We start from the raw sequence: 21,322 nt of genomic DNA on the forward strand, positions 1-21,322 counted from the left end.
AGTCTTTTTGTAATATTTATAAACTACAATATATGCAAAAATTATATTTGCTATCACGTTTTTTTTTTTGGGTACTATTTTGGATTTTGTTTCGAACTAGCTTTTGTTTATGTGCTCTTATTATTTTATAGCGATGATTTCCCACGATGGCCATCAAATGAATTACGAGATATGCTCCACTTAACTAACGAGTAGGAGAAGAAAATTATGATAAAAGAAGTGTTAAATTACATTAGCGAACATGAATTCAATAAGGGATTCAATAAGTATAATGGCAAATGATGAGGTGAAGATATGCAAACACCGATGGACTTGTGATGACCATCCACTCCCCTTATAATTTGATGCCATTGTCAATAAAAAATAATAAATTAAAGAACTAAGTCAAGCTTTTTCCAAGTCGTTTTCCGGATGATGTCATTTGGCGGTGATTCGATTAAACAAAAAGACTAGTAATTCCAAAGATCCACGTGGACGCATTAGTACGAGGTGGTTACGCGTTATATATATTATTAGTATCAAGTGTGAATCTCATTCATAACGCGCTTACCAGTCAAAAGGATCAGTCCAAATAATTCCGCGTTCATAGAGGGACCCAAAAAATAAAAAGAAACACACTCTTTTGGATGTATTATGATTTAGTTCACATCTAGTGATGGGTAAACAATATATACATTTTTTTTACGAGTCCAAAACATTCGAGTATACTTCAGGTAATTTAAATTTTTAAGTATAAAGTTAAGAATTATTTATAGGATTTTTACCTTTTTTATATAGCCTTTTAAAAAAAGGCTGAAAATAGTGAATGAATTGAAATTGAATGAAGTTGGCAAACCATTTATGAAGGAAGCCCCACAACCAACCGCGCACTTGTTTCACTACAAATCACACTACTACCTCTCTCTAAACTTTTATACTATCTCTCTCTCTCTCTAGGATTCTGAGAGGAAAGAATGAAGGGAAATAGCTCAGCTTGTAGAATAAAGGAGAGCTCGTCGTACAAATTCTGGGCTCTGTTGGCGGTGTTGGCGTTGGCTTTGTGGTCAATGGTGAGTGGGTCGGTGAACCTGAAACGGTCTGTGGTTGGACATCTCTCCGATGGCTTCGGATCGTTGGATTTCGACGATCTGGACATACTGGAAGTTGAGGAGAGAGAGAAGGTGGTGAGACACATGTGGGATCTGTACGGACGGAGCAGAAGCGCGAAGCTGACTCGGTTTTGGAGAGAGGCTTTCGAGGCCGCTTATGAGAATCTCGTCAGCGACGTTCATGGCATCAGAGACTCGGCTTTCTCCGAGATCGCCAAGATGTCTGTCTTCTCCGTCGCTCTCGACCCTCTTCCTCAACAAAAATCACAGGTCATTGCTCTCATACCTCTCAAGTCAACGCTTTGTTTATAGATAAAATAAAAATAAATAAAAAATAGCCAATTATAAAGTTTGGACTTGTTATATAGTCAACATTTCGTAAATTTTAGATAAATAATCATAAAAATTGACGTGGCCTAATAAATTAAAGTGATTATTTATCTCAGATTTAAGTTTATAAATATATAAAAATAGATATTTATCTAAAATTTACGAAACGTGATTATTCAAACCGTAAAAGTGACTCTTTTTAATTAATAGACCTTATATACATTGAATTCTTATATTGAGTTTCAGGTTCATTTTATATTATTATTTGTTGAGTAGTTTTGAATGTTTGTCTCCTATCTTGGTCTTGGCTACTTCGAAACCAAAAATAAAATAACATATATATATATATAGGAAGACTTCATAATAATTAAGTCCGATTTTCTTGACTTTGATGAATTGATAACATTCTCTGGAACTCATAAGTCTACTTGATGAAATAGTTTATTGCATCCGAAGTTTGAAGAATCTTTAATATAATAAATAAATAAAAACCAATTCAGAGCATGTGTCATTATTTTGTTAGCTATGTATTTAGGGAGCAAAGTCAGCTGATTATTGGTGTTATGTAATGTAGGAGACTCGAGAGCAGTCAAGAAAGATGGGCAAGCATGGAGAGAAGAAAAAAGAGGTCACAAAACCTCCAAAGAAGGATAAAAAAGAGGATGTGAAAGTAAAGCTACCAAAGCTAGATGTTGCTGATCAAGTGCGAGTCTGACACTTAATAATTTACAACATATATAGGATTAGCATTTTATCATCAAATGTTTATATAAGAGTTTCTTTCCCACAAAACCCAGGGAAATGAACATGGTATTTGAATGTCAAGTGTTAAAATGACGTGATCGTCCGAGCTGTTGTTGGAGAAAAAACTCTTCAACGCTCAACCAAAGTTCAGTTCAATATATATTACAAATAATGAAATGATTTCTCGGTGAGGTGTGAGATGTCTCGCTTTCATGATAAAACGACCACTTTTTTTTTCTTTTTTTTTTTTTTGCATCAACATCTATGATAATAAAATTAAAAGCTGTGGGATCATTTTTATCAAGTTACAGTGAAATTGGTTCTTCTACTCGTTCAATCTTGATAAAAAAAAAAATTATTAACATAATTAGGGTTGGTTGTACTATGCTAGTTTTTTTCTCCTAATTTTATCATAATAAAAGATTGATAATAAAACTATGAGTTGTATGAGCAAAACAATATTATAAAGATTCCAACACCACACTGTTCCAACACCAAGAAAAGCACGAAGATCGCGCACACTAACTGTTCGACGAAATTACTAAACAAGCTTTTCCAGTGGTTTTCTTTTTGTTTCTCCTACACAACGTAACTAAAGTGACTAAATCAAAATACGAGAAGCAATAAAAACCTACACGCCAGTGGACCCAAACCCTCCACTGCCTCTGACTGTGGCGTCCAAATCTTCGACCTCAAGAACCTCCGGCGTAACGATCCTCTCGATGATCAGCTGTGCAATCCTGTCGCCTTCTTTCACCTCGAAATCGGTATCGGAAAGGTTGAACAGAATCACTCCCACCGGACCTCTGTAATCGGCGTCGATTACTCCGGCGCCGACGTCAATCGAATGCTTCCAAGCCAGACCAGATCTCGGCGCTGCAACAAACAATCAGAAAACTATCCAGGACAAAATTGAATTTTACAATGATTTTGAAGAGAAAGACCATTACCAACTCGTGCGTAGGTTCCTTCGGGTACCGCGATGCTTAGATCGGTCGGAACCAGCGCTTTTCCTCGAGCCGGAACTTTTGTCTCCACGGCGCTGCAAAAAGGACCAATTCGATTTCTTTTGAGTTAAAGTTCTTAATCATATATCAAAAAGTGACAGTGAATGCGAATCCAAGGGTTTACCTGGACAGATCGTAGCCAGCGGAGAGAGGAGAGCCTCTGGTCGGCAAAACGGCCTTGTCGGAGAGCTTTTTCACCTTGAAAAACGACGATGATCCGTTTTGGTGAAGTTTGGGGATTTTGCTCGCCGGTTCTTCAGCGAATTCGACGCCATTGTTCGTGGTTCCTTCTTGGTGAGCCATTTTAAAGAGACGATTAGCGTGTAATGGGCGAGTTAGATGAACGGAGAATGGAGGGCAATGGAAGGAGCGTACAATTTTATATAGAGAGAGTTCCATTGATGACTAATGTATTTTTGTAATTTCTCAATTAAACTCGCATAAATTGCAGATTTAATTTAAACAAAAAAAAAAAAAAAAAAAAAAAAAAAAAAAAAACATTTCTTAAAGATATAAGTGGAAGCATCGACGTTCTGAAACAGGAAAAACAGAACACCTCCATCAAAAAGAAAAAGATCAGTTTCGGAGTGGAGACACGTTCGAGTCTCTCCGAGATGCTAGGGTTTAGAACGAAACACAAATGGTAATAGAGTGCGAAGGAGTACCTTTGGGGATCTGGTTCGGAGTGGAGACCGAAAGGCTTGGGCTGGACTCGGAGTTAGAGCGAGAGGCCATGGCTGGTCGGCTAGAGAGCTCCGGATGAGAGAGAAGTGAAAACTAGAGTGAGAGAGAGACACACACAAAGCTTTAAACAAATGGACATAATAAATTATAAAAGCCCCCGCTTTCAAATTGAGGATTTTCGCATTTCCCGCGCGGGATCAGCGCGAGTTACCTCTACTCAGGCCCACGGTACAAGACTTATTTCGCAAATGTTTTCAGTTTTCGAGAATGCTGTAAGTACCGCATAGAATTCCGAAATTACCGCACAATTGGTAACAAGACTTAATTTTTCTTTTCTATTTTCCTTGACGAATTTATACAAATATACTCGCAAGATAGTGAAGCTCCAATTTACCACAACAGAGCCAGAGAAAATCGATCAAATCTTCAGCTTAAATCGAAGTCTTCCATTACCGTCCTCATTATCCTCCGTCGAGGAATTTAAATTCATGGTTGGATTTTCCGGGTATTTCTTGTAATTTTGATTACCTTGAGCTTGTTTTTATCTCTTTAATTTAATGGCACTTTTTCCCCAGTTGTGCTAGCGTTTTTCTTCTTTGCTGTAGTCATTTACTGTGATTTTTCGTATTTCAAAATAGAACTTTGCAATTGGCAAAGTAACTTTTAATAATCATATGTACAATACGCAAGCCTAGTTGTGTTAAATTCTTTATGCGTAAACTATTAGGAAATAACATCTCAAGAAAAAAAAAAACATTTGAAAATAAAACAAAAATCATTGTGGGAACTTGTCAACTCTTCTAGCTTGGATGCTTCGTTGTGCATCAATTGTGGTCAAGATCTGCGGTATTGAGAGACCTCCGGAGATTACAATCTCTGCACAACAAGACAGCAATAATAAATAAATTAGCGATGTTCAAAGGAAACACTATGCCGAGTTGTGACGAGGAAAATCATATATACCTATCCCTTCTCGGACCGAAAGATTGGGCCTGAGAATATCCTTGGAGCTGATCAGAAAGATGTCGCCGATGTAAAGGTGATTCGAAGGCACGTAGACGCAACAGAGCTGTTCTTCGCCCGTGCTTTGCTGAAGAATCACCGTGGAAGATGTTATGAACCCGAACGCGTATTCACCGATACGCGGATGCCTTATGATTGCCACTTCCTTGAAGGCATTGGAGTTCTGATCTGCACAATGATTTCCGAAACCGATGTTCAACAGACTAATCAATATGTCAATCAGTGAGGTGTTTCGAGAGATAAACCTGGTGATATTGCTGCGCTGATTTGCTTCGAAGCAGTGTATATATAGCTTACGAATGGCATTTTCTTGATGAACCATTCGCTGAGAGTGAGAACCGAAGTTCCCAACCACGACGACGTGAACAATCCGACGAGGAATATGAAGGTTATGGAGGTCACAAATCCAAGGCCTGCTCAGAAGAATTTAATCAAAAGCCTTTCATCAGAAGAAAAAGAAAAACTGTTGATGTGTTTGTCTCTCCGTGATCAATCAGGTTAGGTTTGTACCGAAAATGTGAATCCCCAAATGATGGTATATGGGAGAGAAGAAACCATCGACGAAATGAATGAATCCCCAAGTCACGTAGAATGTGATTGCCATTGGAAGAAGAATCACACTGCAAAGAAATATCAGATACATATATTTTTTAATTTAATATTACTAGTATTATTAAATTGGACAGAATCGCAAAATAAAGAGATTGTTTGAGAAATTTACCTTCCGGTCATGAATTTCTTCGAAGCCCAGCTCCTAATGACTTTAGAAACTGCCTGCGATGCAGAGAAGAAGATTTTTGCTAATTAAATGATGTGCAGTGAAGCATAGATGGTTTGATGTCTTGATAAAAAGAAGAACGTAGAGGAAATTAAATCGGTTGTAATGGAAAGAGATCGAAGAACAGAAAGAGTACGACGATCAATCAGGTCATAATTTCGCGATTCATTACAGAAGAGGATTCAAAAGAAGAAGAATCCAAAACCTCGTGGCCAGAGTGATGATGAGAATTCGAAGACGACAGAGTACTCGACGGGGCCGAAGGTTTGGAATCTCCAATTGTTCCTCCATTGATTGCAGAGATGGGAATTAGAAGCTCTTGATCGCCGGGATTGTCTCTGTCTCTCTCTCTCGTAGCCATTTCTCTTCTTCTTCTACTGAGACCACGTGAATGAAACTCTAAATATGATCCAACTTTATTTCTTTATTAGCTCTCAAAAAGCTCTTGATTGGAAGTCATTCAACTATAAACGATGTCGTTTTTCTACCAGATATACATTTTATTTTTCGGTACTTTTTCTCCAAGACTTGTGGCTTAACAAGCGCCTATAGTTCTATTCTCATTTTGTTAGTATATAGTATTTATTTATTCATTATTATTTAGTATGTATTTACTTTTTTTTGTCATTTGTGCACGTTTTGGTGGTAGATAACTAGTTATTCTACAGGAAAAAAATGCGAGGCAAAACTAAAGTGTTTGACATGTACGTAACGTCTCAATAATTCAACGTCTGATGCGACAATATAAAACATATTTTTTCTCTTTAGCTTTTGAGCACGAAAACGTGTATGAGACTAAAATAGGCAATAATGTCTTAACAAGACATTTTTTTTTTTTTTTTTGTGCACATGAATGTTTCAAACCAAAGCACCACCACCACCATTACCATTTACCACTTATAATATTGCTTCTACATATAGATATACATATACACGAATTCATGGCAATTTTCCTTCCCCAAACGAACATGTATTAACATATTAACACTTCACTCACAAACCACACCACGTATCCAGTATACAACAAAAAGGCCGGTTCTGTTTTCTCTTTTTTATTCAGGTACTTCCACTGGGGTAAGAACACCCATTGTAGCCTGAAAAGAACATATTCATAAGAAACAAAACATTAAAAATAAATCATTTAAGCTTCAACAATCAATTAGAGAGTGAAGAACTTACTGGGGTTGTTTGAGGAGAGAGTGGCGGTTTGAGAGAAATCGCAGTTCCAAGGATTACGGCCCTCGGTTTGGTAGAGGAGATTCATGGCGTAAGCGGCGTGGGAAGCGATGGTGTTGGGCTCGAAACAGGCTCCACCGGGCTGGATCGGCCCGCAATCGTACCCGTGCCCGCAAACATAGTCCACATTGGCTTGCAACTCCGCCTCCGAAACTCCCGCTTTTGGCACACACCAAATCCCCGTTTTCTGCTTCGGAGACGGGCTCGTCCCGGGGGATTTTTTCGGGGCTTTCTCCGGCGGACCTGTGCTCGGACTCTGACAAACAACCCGATCTCATCACATGACTTACTTACAGGGCACGCCACTAGCTACTAGTCTTTAATATAAAACATGCGACCTTTTCGTAAATTTTTGGACCGACTATAGAAACAAATTTCCTATTTTTACGAGGGCGCTAGTATAAAATTATACAATGCAAAATTAACGAGTATTACCGTTTAGACGTTTAAAAAATGGTAACATGGACGGATTAACAATGGGTACAAAAAAAAAAAATTGATCCCTAGTCTTTGGTTATAAAAATCCATATTTGAATAATAACTCTATTTGATTACAAATATCTTGAGAAGAGTCGCATTATCTTTTTTTTAGTGTGTTTGATTTGGAAAAAATTATTACCCGGGTGCCACTGGAGGATTTTGTGAGGCCGACATCGTAGGTCATTGAGAGGTCAGGCTTGAAAAGGCCGAAAGATCTTTCTGATCCCGGGCCGGGCTTCAAGTCCTCGTCATAGAGCGCAAAGAGATACGTGTCCACGGATTTACCGGGCATCAACGGTGTCCCGACCATGGAGCGGAGGTGAGCTATCAGGTTTCCGTTGAAGGCCTTAGCGTTTTCGATGCTCGGGCCCACCTCGTCCACGTCACCTTTGTACGGCCAACCCGTCTCTGCCACAACTATCTCCACGTCCTTGAAGCCCAGCGAGTTCAGCGCCGAGCGAATCGCATCCACCTATATCACATAACCCAAAAAAATATTATGCAAAAAATTCAAAATTTGAGATAGTAGAGTACTATAGCATAATTACATATAATTTAGATGTATGTCTCATTTGTTTCTATTTGTGTCTCCTTAAAGTGTCTAGCCAATTATCTAAGGACACACACTCAAGCAAACAGATTAAGGCAATTTGAGAGGTCACAAATCTAAATGGTCAAAATTCATTTGTTGGATCTTTGACCTAATTGGAACAAGAAATGGACTCATGTAATCTGTGTGACGTCGTTTTACAAACTAAACGAAAACAAATAAAAATAGAAGACACATATTTAACAGTGGCCTACTTTTCTCCTACAAATAATTGAAGCTAAACGACAAAAAAAAAAAAAAAAAAACGAAAGTAGAAGAAACAAGAGACTCACTCACCTGAGCATCGAACATATTCATGTAGTTGATCTTGGTATTGGCGTCAAACCTCCCAGAGTTTGGCTGAAAGAGGCAAAAAGCTAGGGTTTCAGGCCTCGGATCGTCCCTGTACGCGAAATACGGGTACGGATTGATCGCGAACGGCGAACCAGTTGCGCTGTTGAACTCAAGCATCGCCCGAAGCTCCGCAACAAGCTCCGGATGAAAACTCCCGGCCGACGGAGGCTCCGATTGCCGGAGAACAGCCATGGAATGAACCGTCGAAACCCTAACTTTTCCGCCGCCCAGCCCCGCCGCGTCGAGAGCGCCTTGAACGTTGCGAATCGCCGGAACCATCTGGCTGATCAACGCCTGGTCGCCGGAGGTCATGACCTCGTTTCCGACCGTGACGAGGATGATCTTCGTGGCGGGAAAGAACGGCGCGACGTTGGAATTCACCCAATTTTGAGCGAATTTGGGGTCGCCGGCGAGGGCTGGGATATCGCCGTTGGCGGCGCCGATTACGACGCCGACGTTGGTGTTGGCTAGGGCGCTGAGAATGGCTGGATCGGATCCGTAGAGACGGACTTTCTCGATTGAGGTCGATTTGAGGAGCTTCGCCGTGGAAGATGGCGGTGGGAGATTATCGGCGACTTGGCCGTAGTTTACTCCGATAAATGATTGAGAGTCTGCAAATTAATTAACATACTTTGATTTAGGGCTTTGTTTCTTCTCATAGTGAAGAACAGTGATTAGTGAAAAAAAAACGAAAGTCTTGCGTGATAAGAAACGGTTCGTGCGAACGGTCATTGAGCCAATTTTCTTTTCTCTCGTAGTTTTCTTGGAAACCAATCAGTTATTTTGAAGAACAGTGATTAGTGATGATAAAAAACGAAAGTCTTGCGTGTTAAGAAACGGTTAAACTACATGAAAACACTAAATTATTTAATTAAGAAAAGAATTAAGAGCTTACTGGCGAGATTAAGAGCGAGAAAGAAGGAAAGGAGAAAGATTCTCTCGATCTCCATGATTGATCACTTTGCTCGTAGTTTTCTATCTATGAGTGTGTTCGGTTTGGCTTACTTTAATACAGAACGAGATCGAGAAATATAGATGGTAAGAAAATACGAGTGAGGGGTAAAATGGTAAAGTCAGCTTCGGTGAAGAGGTAACAAATTCCACCGCTTTTTTTTTTTTTTTGTGTGAATGGAAACCTGAATGTGCAAGTTTCAGCGTTGATTCGACGCGTGGTGTTTCTTTCATCTTTTGAGGTAAAGAGAGACGAATTTGCTGGTTCGTGTGAAATTATTAGTGATGATTGAGTTACTTTAGGAAAGGGACTTTATAAATAATTGGAGGGAGAGGAAGTTGATAAAGTCTGATTTTCTTCTCAGATAAATTTCAGATTTCAAAATTAGAAAAAATATTAAGAATAAACCCATTAAGTGAAAAATATTCAAAATTAGATCTTTAACTCAATTTTGAACAAAAAAAAACTCCTCAAATTAAATATACATTTTTTTTCTTCTCTTCTCTTCCTTCTCACATCTCTCTTCACCTCTCTCTTTTACACCAAATCCGATCACATCCGACGAACTCCGACCGTTGAGGTTCAATTTCAAATTTTTTTTAACTAGTAGATCTAATTTTAATATTTCTTTCGTTTTTGGAGTATACAAATTGAAATTTTATAGCTTTTCGTTGTGACCGTTAGGAGTCTCTCAGGTCAATAATAGCAATTGATGAGCTGTCAGTTTAGAGGTGTGGTTTTGGCGCGTGATCCAATGGCAGTAGCCCATTAGGCTTCTTACATCTTCCACGTCACTGAATACGATGTCACGTATTCACCAACTCGCTCAGTATTAGGACTCAAGTTTTGGTTTTTCTCAGTTATTCGACAAATGGCAAATGACTCTCACTTTTGTAAGTGTTAGAATTATTGTTGTGAATCCACATCACGCAAATTAGTTGAGTTATAAGTAAGGCTCATCCAATTATTTGGTTGAAGGTTAGTTGTTTTTTGTTTGACTAATATATATAATCTGATTTCAGTTAGGTTATAATACTGAATGGATGATTAATTCGTAAAAAAAAAAAAAAAAATGTGTCTATATCTATAATTTTTCGTTGAAAGTTTTTTTTTTTTTTTAACATAACTACATTACATAAACTCAAAATTTCATAAACAGAAACACAAAAAATGGAGACAAAGATAGAATTACATAACAAATTCGGAGCCTTCTAAAAAGAACTAATTTGTAGAGTATAATTCTACCATTGTCTCACTAAAGACAGATAACGAGGACAAATTAAAGTAGACCCTTTCATTAATCTTTTCGGTTTTATTTTTACAAATAAAAGAACAAGTTTTACTTACCAACTAAGAAACACACTATTCCTTATTCCTTAACGTTGTTGGAGAACATGAGAACATTTACATATAGCCCCACTATACAGCATAATTAGTCAATATAGAAAGAAAGCAAAGCATTTCTGATTATAAAAAGCTTCGCGTGTAATGCTAGAATATTTTATTGCTTTTAGAAACAGTGGCAAGCTTTAAGATTGTAGGCATGTAGCTGATTAATTGATTCACAAGCAATTCTTCAAAGTAACAATTGAAAATGACGGTTTCACACTTTTTAATTAAGCGTTCTACCTTTATCTACCAACTTATTAAGCCATGCACTAATACTCTTACTAGTGACCGTTTAAGTAATAATAATCTTTGGTCTAAAGCAAATGCTAGTGTCTCCTCTATACTGATTTTCTATATTCAAGTGAATATCTTTGAGGTTGAATAAAATATTATCATCATTATCTAAAGGTTCTTAATATGAACTAGAAAAAGCCATTAAGTTGATGCAAAAAACTGGAGAATAATTCTATCTTTGTGCTCACTGCAAAGGGGATACTTTTAGGCCAACAAGCCTCAAGGAAACTTGGAGCTTCACAAAACACTGAACTAATATTATATCAGAAAATTGGAAAAATAGTCCATTTAAACATTTAAGTAAATAACTACTAAATAATCAACGTTTAATAAAATTTAAGTAAATAACTACTTTTAAACGTAAATTTTAGATAAACAGCCAAATTTAGTATATGAAAGTGGTTATTTACTTAAAATTTACGTCTGAAAATGACTATTTACTTAAGATTTACCAAATGTGACTATTTAGCGATGTCAAACGTTTAAATTAGCTATTTTCTTAATTGACCCAATATTATATGTATCACTTTACATTGTCATTGTGCATCTTTGGATAGCTCTTTTATAAAAATAAAAAAATAAAAATAAAAAATTATATGTATATATTTCATAGTAAGTTGTAACACAATTAGCGCCAAAACCGGTTATTTCACATCGAGGTAGTGAATCACTAGATTGCTTGCCAATGTTGTTTTAATATTAACGTACTCAATAATTACACCCTGGAAGTAAAGGTGGCCATATGAGATCAAGCGAGATCTCGTTTTCCGTATTATTGATACCATATGAGAAATGGAAAAAAAAAACGTATTTTGAAATATGGTACCGGGACTTTTGTCCCAGAACATCATCCGGGAAATGGGACGGAACTGAGATCTCCGTTTAACACCATTTAGTATCATATTTTTAAAATAGTATTTTTTTAATTGAAAATATATGAATTTTTATTTATTTTAAATTGCATCCATGATTAAAATAAAATGAAAAAAATAAATATGGGAAATATGAGAATGTCGGAACCGCAAAATATGGTATCGGGAATTCCCGGTATCGTAAAAAATGGTTTCGAGATTTTCCGATACCATTTTTTACGGTTTCGGGAGTCCCATTTCCCGTAAAATATGAGACGGGATCAAGGGATCTCATTTCCCGGGTTTCATATGACCAGCTTTACTTGGAAGTCAATTATCAAAGTGAAACCTCAAATTCTGACTGTTGTTCTCTTTTATTTTCTTGAGGAGATGAATATTGATTACTTACCACTAATTCTCTTGAAAGCTTTCATAGTATATCCAAATTCAAGTATGACACGCTTCTATAACTTTCTTTATCAAAGTAGGACTTTTATAAAGCATTACACGTACTACTTTGACGTACGTGTGTATAATCTAGTTTTTTTTTTTTTTAATATTATCCAAATTCACTACAATTTTTTTTTTCCTTTCAATTCTCGTACTACAAACACCCAACAAAATCAATTTTCCCATTTTCCTTTTCACTATATTAAAAAAAAAAACCACCCTCATGAACCCATTCATTCATATTTCATAATGCATAAGAAGAGAAAATATCAACGGCTATTTCGTCTAGAAGGCGATTGAGGAGGAACTTCTCAAACTCCCTCACAACCTCGTCCACCTCAGCAAACGCGAAAACGCGATCGTTCCAACCCAAGTCCCACATGCAATTCACGTCAGCTTCTCTCCCGTACACGTCACTCTCCAATATTCCCGCCAAATTATACTCATCCTTGCAGCGCAAGTCTTTCCCTCGCCGTCCATACACTCTCAACCTCTCGAAATCCTGACTCAATTCCCTCACGAGCCCCTCGAAACTCCTTATCGGCGCACCAACAATGGCGTGATAATTGGGTTGTACGGACAACTCGTGTCTCCGTCCCTTTCGTCTCATCAGCTCGTACCCACAGTCCAGCACGAGGCTTCTTTGTTGACGATCGTTGTTGTCGCTCATATAAATGGTTGATTGATGAAGAGTTGTGATGGGAATATCGAGCGAGAAGAGCGCCTCGGCTGTGTTGAGGAAGAGAGGGCTTTTCGTGAGGGTTTGCTTCACTCTGTTTTCGCTTTCTGTTAGACTTATAAGAGTTGGCTCTCTTGCTTTGGTCTCTTCTTCTTCTTCTTCTTCTTCTTCTTCTTCGCTCGTGGTGGCCGTTATGATGTGGATTAATGTTGTTTCCTTGCGCTTTGTGATTTCTGGTCCGTTAATTGTGATTTCTGAAACACGTAATTGGGAGAGAAGTCTTTTAGCTCGAGTGTTGTACAAAAGTGACTAACAACATCCCGAAAACGACAAATATGCAACCAATCAAGTTGGAGAAAAACAATGCGAGAAAAATCATGAACACAAATAATAATAATGAAAAACACGTAAAAGTTTCATATAATGGAGAAATCGACACGGTTGCCCAATATTTTTGAACGGTGGATACCTTAGATTCCAAGTTCTTTTTTAAATAGATGTCCCTTATTAGTGTAAATTTGTATGTAATTATGAAGGATTTCTTAAGATAAAAGTATGAAAAGGGTATAGAAACCTACTAAGAGGTTATTAATGACATGTTTACTATATGTATGTACGGTATGGTATGTATTTGGCATTTGTGTCGTTCAAATGCTCGAGCACAAAAAAAAAAAACGATAGAAATAAAAAGGGAAACTGAATGTTAAATTGGCGGGAACATAAATATATATCGTACCATCAAGTTCATTTGCAAGATCAACGTCATGCTCTGGATCACCACAAAACGCTTCTTGATTCAGCTGATCATCAAGTATCTTGATTTGGCACTGCATTTACGCGACAAAAAGAAACCTAAATTTAATTAAAAATATCTTAGACCTAGCTGTAATTTGTGGCTCAACTAACAACAGTAAACGAAACTTACAAAGTCAACACTGAGAGCTAGAGTTTCATCTTCTTCAGGGGTCGTAATGTGAGCACATGTTTCCTCAGCTTTTCTGATAAGCAATTGATCTTGTAAATGTGCTTCTTCTTCTATTCGATCGGCTTTGGCTTCGTCTTCGCGTATATGTTTTTCGATTTTAGCTGGTTTCACTTCCCTGAGAACAGAGCTCCGTTGACTTGTTGACCTTGTCACGCAATTTAATACTGAACCGTTTCGCTTGTTCTGCGTTTTTGTTGCTCTCGATTTCTCTGCTCGGACAACTTTCTCATCAGGAAGCCGAGCCCTCGGTCTTCTTTGCTCCGGATCTAGTTTTCGAGGTGAAAAACTCCGATGATTAGCGATCTTCGATTCAGCTGAATTACATCTATCCCTGACCAATACCTCTTTAAATTTGTTGTGATCAACGCTTGGATGTACTTGAGTCGAGTTTCCACTTTTTCCTACAATCTTCTTGTTCGACTTTTTTTCCGGCGAGATCTTCGTGTTCATTTCGTTAGCTTTATGCTTTTTACTCTGATTCCTGATCTCGTCTAATTTTAACAATACCGGCCTTTTCATTTCCATATGATCGTTGCTAAGTGACTTTCTGGTTTGGTTTCTTGAGGATTGTTTCTCAGGCTCTCTCTTCTGTGGCAAAAAGTGCGAAGAAGCTTCCAAGTTCTTCTTGACAATCTCTTGATGTTTATCTTTCTTCACCACAGTCTTCTTTGGTCTTAAATCTTCCTCGATTCTGACATGACTAACAAGCGAATTTCTTTCTCTCGCGACTGCGAAAGGAGTGTTGACCAAAAAATCGTTGACTTTCACATGCTCAACGATTTCTCGCGTGGTTTGCGGAGACAACGAAGCTCCTCCTTCTGGAAGGTTCTCGAGCCCCATGAGCTTCGCGATGACGTTCGGAATCCTCGCCTTTTCTTGCGAATTCTGAGAGATTGGAATCTGATTGAGACTCGCTCTTCCGATATCTTTCTCGTCAAACGGAAATCTACGGCGATCCAAATTCCATTCCTCGGCTACTTTGCCGTCATCCTGATCGTCGTCATCTATAATCTCGATCCGATTTCGATTCTTCCTCTGCGGCTCGGCGATTCGCATCTTCAACGAATTTTCCAAATCGATTGCTCCTTTGAGCAATTCCTTTCCGATCTTGATCGATTCTTTCTTATCCAGGTTGCCTCGGAGGATTCGGTTCATCCTCTGAACGCCCTTCGATATCTCCTCGATTTGGATCGGAGAAAATTCCGGGAATCGGACGCTTCTTGTCTCATTCTTACCTGGCTCCATAGACTTCGTACCGATTCGCTGCAGCAATTCGAACATCGAGCTCCTCGGAGAAGAGTCGGTCCGGCTGATCTTCCCGGCGTTTTCGAGCGCGAAAGCCAGCGCAGTTGAGAGGTCGCTGATTTGGTGCGAGGCTTGAGATCTTCCATTGTTGTACGGCACAATGTGGTTGTGGTGTTCTGAGTGCGATGATAGTCTTCCAATTCCGTTTGACCCACTGTTCCTAGCAAGTCCAGTTCTTGAACCAATCTGAACATATTTTTATTTATAATTATTATCCTGTTTTTAAAATAATAAAAAATAAAAACCATAACTATTTGCTGTTACTGATTACTTACCCTATCGTTCGTTCTAGAGTCTTTTGAACCTCTGTAGTTTTGCCTTGCGTAAGAATATGGGTCTGTACAATTCACCACACGGTAAATAAATAAAAAAAGACGAAAATAAGTACATACATATTATTATATATATAATTAATTAGATCATAATACTATTGCTAACCGAATGTGACGTTACATGTACGCGATTAAAACATTACACGCAACATATTAAATATCTCTGTCTCCAAATTTAACTATGCAGAAGATTCAAGGGAATAGTCACAGACAGCACATGAAAATGAAATAAGAAAACGAAGACGAACAACGATGATTGATCATGGCTTCATGATTCATCAGTGTTATAATAATAATGAATATGTGTCTATATATGATTAACACATGATTTTAGAGTCATTCCATGCTTGCATTAAAAAATATATATATATAATGGTCTCATGAACCAGTTTTATGAGTTGCTTGACATTGAAGTTATCCATGAACATAAACAAAAGGCCAAATGAAAATAATATATGCTCTGAGACCAGTAATTGGTGTCTATATGATATTGAAGTTTATATTAATTTTGGTTAGCCATGCAAATTACTGACCAGTAATAGGTGACGGATTAGAGCGGTTTGAGCTTTGAGACGAAGAAGCCAAACGCTCTTTTCTCAGCCTGAGATCATCCAACAACTTCTGTGCAAAATCCGATCTCTTTGCCATTTCCAAGTCACTTTCACTCTCAAACCACAAACTCGTATTCCTGGCAAGAATCACACAACTTCACTGTTTGAAGACAAATTGAAGATCTTTACGATATGTTTGTGTTTTTCTCTTACAAATGGAATGAAGAGAGACACAATGGAAAGACAAAATGTTGTTTGGGTGTTTATTTTTCTCTTTTGCTGTTAGAGTGATTCTGTCAGAGTTGGGTGGGGTGAGAAGTCCATTCCTGAGTAATAAATGAAGTAATCTTTTTTATTTTTGTGTGAATTTAATTTGTTAGCTCCTCTAGCTTTCTTCTCTCCTATATCCCTTTTTTTTCCTGACATATCTGAATGTTTTTGCTGACTTTTATTCTAATCCAAGCAATGGCAGAGGTAAATTTCAAATGCCTTCTCTTTCAAGCTTTCATATGCTCCTTCGCTTTCACACTGTATTTTCTCTTATTATGTTATGCCAGATAGATAGTATATGAATTTTCCAGGTTCTTGGACAGGAAGTTAGTGAAAAGTTAATTAATTTATAAATAATATGATTGATATTTACGATGAAAATTTGTCCTTCCGGTTTGGTATTTTTTTTTTTTGTTGTTGTTGGTACTTGGTTGTCAATGAAGAAACGCATCACTTATTATGTAGTCATTCTTTCTATCCATGAGACGTAATTTCTTAGGTGCTCAATAACAATCAAACCACTTTTTAAGGCAAAGATACTAATTGCCTTTGTGGAAAATTTAAAGATAAACAAACTTATTAGAAAAACAAATTTTAGTCTAATCATTTGAAGCATTTTTTTTAATTTAGAAAAATAAATAACGTTTTACACGACTCTTACAAATATTTTTTTTGTATTGCTCATGATGATTCAAACCCATATATCTTCGTTAGAGGATGAAGGAGTTTATCATGGAACTATGACATTAATAGTACTATTTTATATTTCTTTTAATCAAAATCAACTAATTCCATTTCACATATAGTATTAAATTTGTCACAAAATATAAGATTTAGTGATAAGCTTGCGATAAAAAAAAATGAGGTTCTTCTAAAACAAGTTTATAGGATTTTTAAAATACAAAAACTATACAACCAAAACTGATGAAAGGAATTATAAAAATAATTTTTTTTATTAAAAGTAAAGAAATCCTATATTTTGTCACAAAATATTGGATATAGAGATAAGTTTGTGATACGAAAAATGATTTGTAACTAGATTATAAACTACAAAAACTATAAAATCAAATCTTTTTAAAACACAAATTATAAAGGAAGAGTTAAGCATGTGGCTATTTTATAACTTTTTGGTTAATATTTTAAGAAAATTCTAGTGAAGCATAGATATGAGTTGAAATATATTATATTATCCGTATAACTTATCTATAATTTATTTTTAATTGAGCATTCCTATTTAGCTAAACAAAAATTTAGAAAAGAATAAACAAAACCTATATTGACCGAAAAACACTCCAAAAAAAAGTATATAAATCTGACGGTCAATATGAGACGAGCTACTTCAAAAGTATATAAATCTGACGGTCCATGTGAGATGATGAGCTACTTCAAAAGTATATAAATCTGACGGTCCATGTGAGATGATGAGCTACTTCAAAAGTATATAAATCTGACGGACTTGTATTTGAGCAGGATTTGATATGCGTATTCGAGAGTTTTCTTTTGGCGCAGAATTAGCGCTTCTTCGTCCATTCATACACCATATCTATGAAGGTAAATTATTGGCAATTGTGGTCTGATTCGGTGTTCACGAATATTTATTCTTTTCTAATTGCAATCGCTGTCTGTGTTTCTTGGCGTCTCAATCGAGTAATTCACGTCGTTCTTTGTCAATATTGCAACTTTTTACGCGGACGTGAAAAGAAACCCTAGATTTTCGATTCTGCGATTCAAAGGCACATCACCGATATAGCCATGATAATCGAGTCTTGATTATTCGATTTCGCATAACCTTGATGTATATATCCTCTTTCTTTATTCTGGAAAACATGGTTGTTTGACAGTCGTTTTTATAGCAAAGAAGATTCGATTTGCGGAAACGGACTTCGAGATCTCGGCTAATTGATCCACGGTTCGTGTTTTATTATTAGTTATATATAGGAGAAAGAAGAATATATACAGTAATGTATATTCATATAGTAGCTCTGTTAATCATCCGACCTTTGCCATGACGGGTGCGCTTGCATGGCAGGTCAAAATTAAATAAAAAAAAAATATTTTCCGGTGTTTTTGGGAGGAGATGGTACGGGGCTGTGAATTATGCAGTTTTTTTTACCCGGCTCTCCTCTCACTCTGTGTGTTTGTTTGTGTTCTTTATCTCTCTCTCTCTCTCTCCAAGCCAAAAATACGAGCATGGGATGTTTAAGGTAATTTATTGTTTTTTACGATATAAATTGGCTAGTTGGCTAAGTATCAAGGTTCTAGATTTCAATTCCACTGAGCTTAGCATATAGGTTAACAAAAAATTGTGCAGGTCTCTCGTTGCGAATAGCCAGGTTAGGATAAAAAATTGCTAATTCTGAGAAACTAAAATCGAATGGTTTTCCAGCAATTACGCAGTCGGTAGACTCGGTACATCAACCTATTCGTAATAAAGCACTCGAGCACTTGTGATCATCATATTTTCCGGTGTTTTTGGGAGTAGATGGTACTAGATTGGCTAGGCGGCTAAGTATCAAGGTACTAGATTTCAATTCTACTGAGCTTATTCTTAGCATACGGGTTAAAAAAAAAAGTGTGCAGGTTTCTCATTGCGATTAACCAGGTTAGGATAAACAATTGCTAATATGGAAAAACTATAATGAAATAGTTTTCAAGCAATTACCTGCTTGGTCAAAGGTATGTTTGGAACCCGAAAAATCTGAAGGTGAAAAATGTTGTCTTTTTTCTTGTGTTGTTTGGATTGAACCCACAACCTCAACTTTGAATGTGGTGTGAAATAACCAGCTGATATTGTGTTACTAAAATTGGGGATTTCATTTTCCTTGGAAAAATGGGTGGAAAATGAAATTCCAATCAAATTTGCAAATGTGAGGAATTTTGGTTCTAAATTCCATTATTTTACCCTCAAAGTGTCCATAACTTTAAAACACAATGAATAAATTGAGTTTTCATTTCTATCATGAGATTCTGGTTTCAAACAAATGACGGAGTTGGTTATGAGTTTTTTGCTTTATTGTATTCAAAGAATGAAATTCCCAATTACCAGTGACTTTACATTCACAGATGTATCTGCAATTCTGTACTCCTTTCCCATGTAAATTGGTCACTAGTTCATCTGCCTACTTTTGTACTTCCAAGGTTGCATCTGAGAACTGTTGGTTAACTATTAAAGCTTTTTGTCACTATATGTTAGAGTGGAGGAGATATTTCCAATGTAAATAAGTGAGTGCTACTTTCAAGGATTTTAATGTTGTACATCTCGTAAGTCATTTTTGCTCTTCCATACTGCAATGTTCAGATTCGCGTTTCTTTATACTCTGCATGAAGTCACCAAGTTCTATCATGTGTATGAATATGTTGTGTTTGATTCGAGACTTCGTCTAAAGAGGCGGTTTCATATGTGGGACTTAGTTTTTTCGTTTTTTTTTCCGACTTTTGAACCAGTATTTCACGAACTGCAATTATTTTGATTCATTGATATCGGTGTGCCGTAACTCTTCCTTTGAAATTTATCCGAGATACTTTTGGGACAACCTGTATGACTTGTGAGTTATTGTGTAATTAGTGATTATTGAACTTATGAAAATTGAGAACAAATATTATGAAGTGTAGAGGTGTTTCCAACTTTCCAGATTAAGGGCCTCTTATAGAACTTTGAAGGAGATTTTTGTGTTTATTTGTCTGTTTTAGAGTACTTTTCCAAAGAATTAGGATCAGGGCAATTCAAACGGTCTGGAAAAATTGTGCTGGACAGAACCATTTTAGAAAATCTGGAACTTTACTTTGTTTTTATTGGATGTCCTAAAATAGTAAATGAAACAGCTCAAAAGATCAACTTTCATAAGTTCACATGTAATAATTCGAACAGTTGATTATTTTGATTTAACATGAACAGATACTGTTCCAGTCCAATTTAGACACGCTGGCGAAAGTAAGAAGCGAACCCTGCCATTTCAGGACCGGTTCATGAATTGGACTGGACTGGACTGATTATGCTTAAACCATTTAAGAGTGGATTACAGGTTTGCAGTTTGGTAGTCTTTATTCAAGATGTTCGGCTGAGAAAATCTGTACTGGGATCAACTGTCATTCAAATCAATTACATGGTTCTGGGATCAACTATAAGGTATGATCGATCGCTTTGCTTAATGTAAGTCACAGGTCGACTCTAAATCTCATCAAGTTAGTTACTCGATGATGTTCACAATTCTTGGCGAAGATAACGATAGCCTCTGAGACGCGATCTGGGCTTCGACAGTGATAACTCATTCGACCGAACTGTGGCAGGGTCAGGGACCATTTGAGTTAATTTCTCTTCTGTTTTTCACCCTTGCAGATTAACTAACCAACTTGTGTCTTGTCTATAACTTCTGTGTTTTGATCTCAGCAGTCTTTTTTTTTTTCCCCTTCTTCTTCTTATCATCGCCAGAAAGCTTGTGCCTCCTTAATCCTTAAATAACAATGAATAAATAACGAAAGTGAAATGTTACCGTAAGAGCACCTCCAATCACACGGTATAACACCATATATACCGTGGATTGTGCTCCAACCATACGTCAAAAGTAACACCAAATTTAGTGTTTTGTACAGTGGCACGGTATATATGCCGTGCCACTGTATACGCTGTATAAGTTTTTTTTTCAACAAATTAAACTCAAATCTTATATATATATATATATATATATATATATATATATATATATATATATATATATATTAATCTTATAAATAAACACAAAAACTCATAAATTGATTACAAAAATATTAAAACAAAGTTCAATTAAAACATAAAAAATTTTAGTAATGTTATTTTTATTTCTCTTTTTTTTTATTTATCTTAGTTTTTGTTAAATATTGGTAAGTAATAAATAACTTTAATCACTTGATTAAAACATATAAACATTATAATTATTTATTGAAATATTTATTAATAAAGAGATTGTTTTATTTT

General features: G+C 36.6%; 5 protein-coding genes and 1 non-coding gene across 6 annotated transcripts; 2 read left to right on the plus strand and 4 right to left on the minus strand.

The window, feature by feature from the left end:
- Nucleotides 1–270: 270 nt before the first annotated feature.
- Nucleotides 271–352, plus strand: LOC149392293 (small nucleolar RNA R16). The gene has a single exon (XR_016300425.1). It is a non-coding gene; the product is annotated as a small nucleolar RNA R16 (small nucleolar RNA).
- Nucleotides 353–844: 492 nt separating this feature from the next.
- LOC149392294 (uncharacterized) lies at nt 845–2,358 on the plus strand. The gene is made up of 2 exons (XM_089620687.1): nt 845–1,358; nt 1,993–2,358. Exons 1-2 carry the CDS (start codon nt 954–956, stop codon nt 2,131–2,133), a joined length of 546 nt encoding a protein of 181 aa, XP_089476813.1. The 5' UTR covers nt 845–953; the 3' UTR covers nt 2,134–2,358.
- Nucleotides 2,359–2,604: 246 nt separating this feature from the next.
- Nucleotides 2,605–3,995, minus strand: LOC149392295 (deoxyuridine 5'-triphosphate nucleotidohydrolase-like). Its single transcript, XM_089620686.1, has 4 exons — nt 3,835–3,995; nt 3,294–3,459; nt 3,113–3,204; nt 2,605–3,038 (listed from the first exon to the last, which is right to left on the minus strand). Exons 1-4 carry the CDS (start codon nt 3,902–3,904, stop codon nt 2,794–2,796), a joined length of 573 nt encoding a protein of 190 aa, XP_089476812.1. The 5' UTR covers nt 3,905–3,995; the 3' UTR covers nt 2,605–2,793.
- A 460-nt stretch (nt 3,996–4,455) lies between these two features.
- On the minus strand, nt 4,456–6,224 carry LOC149392296 (protein LIKE COV 1-like). The gene is made up of 6 exons (XM_089620685.1): nt 5,860–6,224; nt 5,598–5,650; nt 5,387–5,496; nt 5,122–5,289; nt 4,817–5,044; nt 4,456–4,729 (listed from the first exon to the last, which is right to left on the minus strand). Exons 1-6 carry the CDS (start codon nt 6,013–6,015, stop codon nt 4,629–4,631), a joined length of 816 nt encoding a protein of 271 aa, XP_089476811.1. The 5' UTR covers nt 6,016–6,224; the 3' UTR covers nt 4,456–4,628.
- Nucleotides 6,225–6,343: 119 nt separating this feature from the next.
- On the minus strand, nt 6,344–9,419 carry LOC149392297 (glucan endo-1,3-beta-glucosidase 7-like). Its single transcript, XM_089620683.1, has 5 exons — nt 9,209–9,419; nt 8,257–8,924; nt 7,510–7,842; nt 6,834–7,146; nt 6,344–6,748 (listed from the first exon to the last, which is right to left on the minus strand). Exons 1-5 carry the CDS (start codon nt 9,261–9,263, stop codon nt 6,711–6,713), a joined length of 1,407 nt encoding a protein of 468 aa, XP_089476809.1. The 5' UTR covers nt 9,264–9,419; the 3' UTR covers nt 6,344–6,710.
- Nucleotides 9,420–12,434: 3,015 nt separating this feature from the next.
- Nucleotides 12,435–16,501, minus strand: LOC149392298 (uncharacterized). Its single transcript, XM_089620902.1, has 5 exons — nt 16,084–16,501; nt 15,494–15,555; nt 13,854–15,404; nt 13,665–13,755; nt 12,435–13,182 (listed from the first exon to the last, which is right to left on the minus strand). The coding sequence occupies exons 1-5, from the start codon at nt 16,196–16,198 to the stop codon at nt 12,494–12,496; spliced, it is 2,508 nt and encodes an 835-aa protein (XP_089477028.1). The 5' UTR covers nt 16,199–16,501; the 3' UTR covers nt 12,435–12,493.
- Nucleotides 16,502–21,322: the final 4,821 nt, after the last annotated feature.

The sequence above is a fragment of the Urtica dioica genome, chromosome 7 (assembly GCF_054948205.1).
Source record: "Urtica dioica subsp. dioica isolate 48M chromosome 7, U.dioica_male_clone48M_v1_H2, whole genome shotgun sequence".
Taxonomy (NCBI): domain Eukaryota; kingdom Viridiplantae; phylum Streptophyta; class Magnoliopsida; order Rosales; family Urticaceae; genus Urtica; species Urtica dioica.

Excerpts from the sequence above, each read along its gene's own strand:
- LOC149392298 (XM_089620902.1), bottom strand. The coding sequence starts at position 16,198 with ATGGCAAAGAGATCGGATTTTGCACAGAAGTTGTTGGATGATCTCAGG. Across the intron at positions 15,405-15,493 it reads ACTCTAGAACGAACGATAGG|ATTGGTTCAAGAACTGGACT; the intron begins GTAAGTAATCAG and ends AAATATGTTCAG. Across the intron at positions 13,183-13,664 it reads TCTTGCAAATGAACTTGATG|AAATCACAATTAACGGACCA; the intron begins GTACGATATATA and ends TACGTGTTTCAG.
- LOC149392297 (XM_089620683.1), bottom strand. The coding sequence starts at position 9,263 with ATGGAGATCGAGAGAATCTTTCTCCTTTCCTTCTTTCTCGCTCTTAAT. Across the intron at positions 7,843-8,256 it reads TGAATATGTTCGATGCTCAG|GTGGATGCGATTCGCTCGGC; the intron begins GTGAGTGAGTCT and ends TATGTGATATAG. Across the intron at positions 7,147-7,509 it reads AATCCTCCAGTGGCACCCGG|AGTCCGAGCACAGGTCCGCC; the intron begins GTAATAATTTTT and ends GTTGTTTGTCAG.
- LOC149392294 (XM_089620687.1), top strand. The coding sequence starts at position 954 with ATGAAGGGAAATAGCTCAGCTTGTAGAATAAAGGAGAGCTCGTCGTAC. Across the intron at positions 1,359-1,992 it reads TTCCTCAACAAAAATCACAG|GAGACTCGAGAGCAGTCAAG; the intron begins GTCATTGCTCTC and ends TATGTAATGTAG.
- LOC149392295 (XM_089620686.1), bottom strand. The coding sequence starts at position 3,904 with ATGGCCTCTCGCTCTAACTCCGAGTCCAGCCCAAGCCTTTCGGTCTCC. Across the intron at positions 3,205-3,293 it reads GCTGGCTACGATCTGTCCAG|CGCCGTGGAGACAAAAGTTC; the intron begins GTAAACCCTTGG and ends TCCTTTTTGCAG. Across the intron at positions 3,039-3,112 it reads AGGAACCTACGCACGAGTTG|CGCCGAGATCTGGTCTGGCT; the intron begins GTAATGGTCTTT and ends TGTTTGTTGCAG.
- LOC149392296 (XM_089620685.1), bottom strand. The coding sequence starts at position 6,015 with ATGGCTACGAGAGAGAGAGACAGAGACAATCCCGGCGATCAAGAGCTT. Across the intron at positions 5,497-5,597 it reads AAGAAATTCATGACCGGAAG|TGTGATTCTTCTTCCAATGG; the intron begins GTAAATTTCTCA and ends ATTTCTTTGCAG. Across the intron at positions 5,045-5,121 it reads CAGCGCAGCAATATCACCAG|ATCAGAACTCCAATGCCTTC; the intron begins GTTTATCTCTCG and ends ATCATTGTGCAG.